General features: G+C 48.4%; 1 protein-coding gene across 1 annotated transcript; it reads left to right on the top strand.

Annotated features, from left to right (window-relative positions):
• Window positions 1–190: 190 nt before the first annotated feature.
• LOC112095057 (H/ACA ribonucleoprotein complex non-core subunit NAF1-like) lies at window positions 191–1115 on the top strand (the record flags this gene model as incomplete). Its single annotated transcript, XM_024176735.1, has 1 exon — window positions 191–1115. A coding segment is annotated over exon 1 (925 nt), but the record flags the coding sequence as incomplete, so codon positions are not given.
• Window positions 1116–1136: the final 21 nt, after the last annotated feature.

Raw genomic sequence — 1136 nt, forward strand, 5'->3', positions numbered from 1 at the left:
AAAAAAAAAATTAAACCAAACCAAAACCATCGTAGCGTAGCAAAGCGAAGCAGCGTACGAACACACGAAACCTAAGAAAGCAAAAGAGCAACAAAACCCAAAAGTGTCGCCAAAAAGCTTTGATTGATTTCTCTTTTTCATTTCCCCTCCCTCAATTTTCAAAAAAGCAAGAAAAGAAAAACGACAAACAATGGAAGGAGATCAAGAGAACTCTCTTACACCCTTTTGGCCACAGTCCTCAGACTCTATCCGGCGAGCCGACCATCGCCGGCGACGGCTGAGCCGCTCCTCCTCCCTCCTCTTCAACTCCGGCGCTGTTCTCATAGCTTTGATCGTCACAGCTCTCGCATTCATTTTCGTTATAATCCCGTCATTTCTTTCCTTCACTTCTCAAATATTCAGACCCCATTCGGTCAAGAAGAGCTGGGACTCTCTTAATCTCGTTCTGGTTCTCTTCGCCATTGTTTGCGGGTTTCTCAGCAGAAACAGCACCGAGAACACGAGTTCTAATCATGACGATCAAAGGGTCTCAAATGAGGGTGGTCAAAAGTCAAACCCATCAACTCCGCATCAATGGTATGAGTATTCAGATCGGACGCAATCGGATTCGTTTAATTCTAGAATTTACAGAAGGATGAGAAGCAGCAGTTCGTACCCGGATCTACGGCAGGAATCTTCGTGGGTGAGCAGGGACGAACAATGGCGGTTCTACGATGATACGCACGTGGCGAATTACCGCCCGTCTGATTCCGATCAACATCATCATCAACTCCAGTACCGTCGCCGGCCATGGAATGAACCTGAAGAGGAAATTCAATTGCAAACAAAGAACATAGAAGTTGACACTTTTGAAGTCCGTGCGAAAGAAGATTCTCAACCTTCTGCTCCGCTGCCACCGCCGTCACCTCCACTACCTCCGCCTCCGTCGCCGCCAAAGGAGGAGGAGGAGATTAGGCGTAAACCGAAGCGGAAGGAAGAGAGTAGAGATCAAAGCCCTGAAAGCAACGATTTTTATAAGGTCAACTATTACAAGCCACCACCTGCACGGCCTCCTCCTCCTCCGCCGCCGCCGCCGCCGCCCCCGGTGCCGGTGTATGAAGAAACAGAGAAAAAGAGTAGTGGCAAAAGTCAAGAGA

This window comes from Morus notabilis, unplaced genomic scaffold (assembly GCF_000414095.1).
Source record: "Morus notabilis unplaced genomic scaffold, ASM41409v2 C11379498, whole genome shotgun sequence".
Taxonomy (NCBI): Eukaryota; Viridiplantae; Streptophyta; class Magnoliopsida; order Rosales; family Moraceae; genus Morus; species Morus notabilis.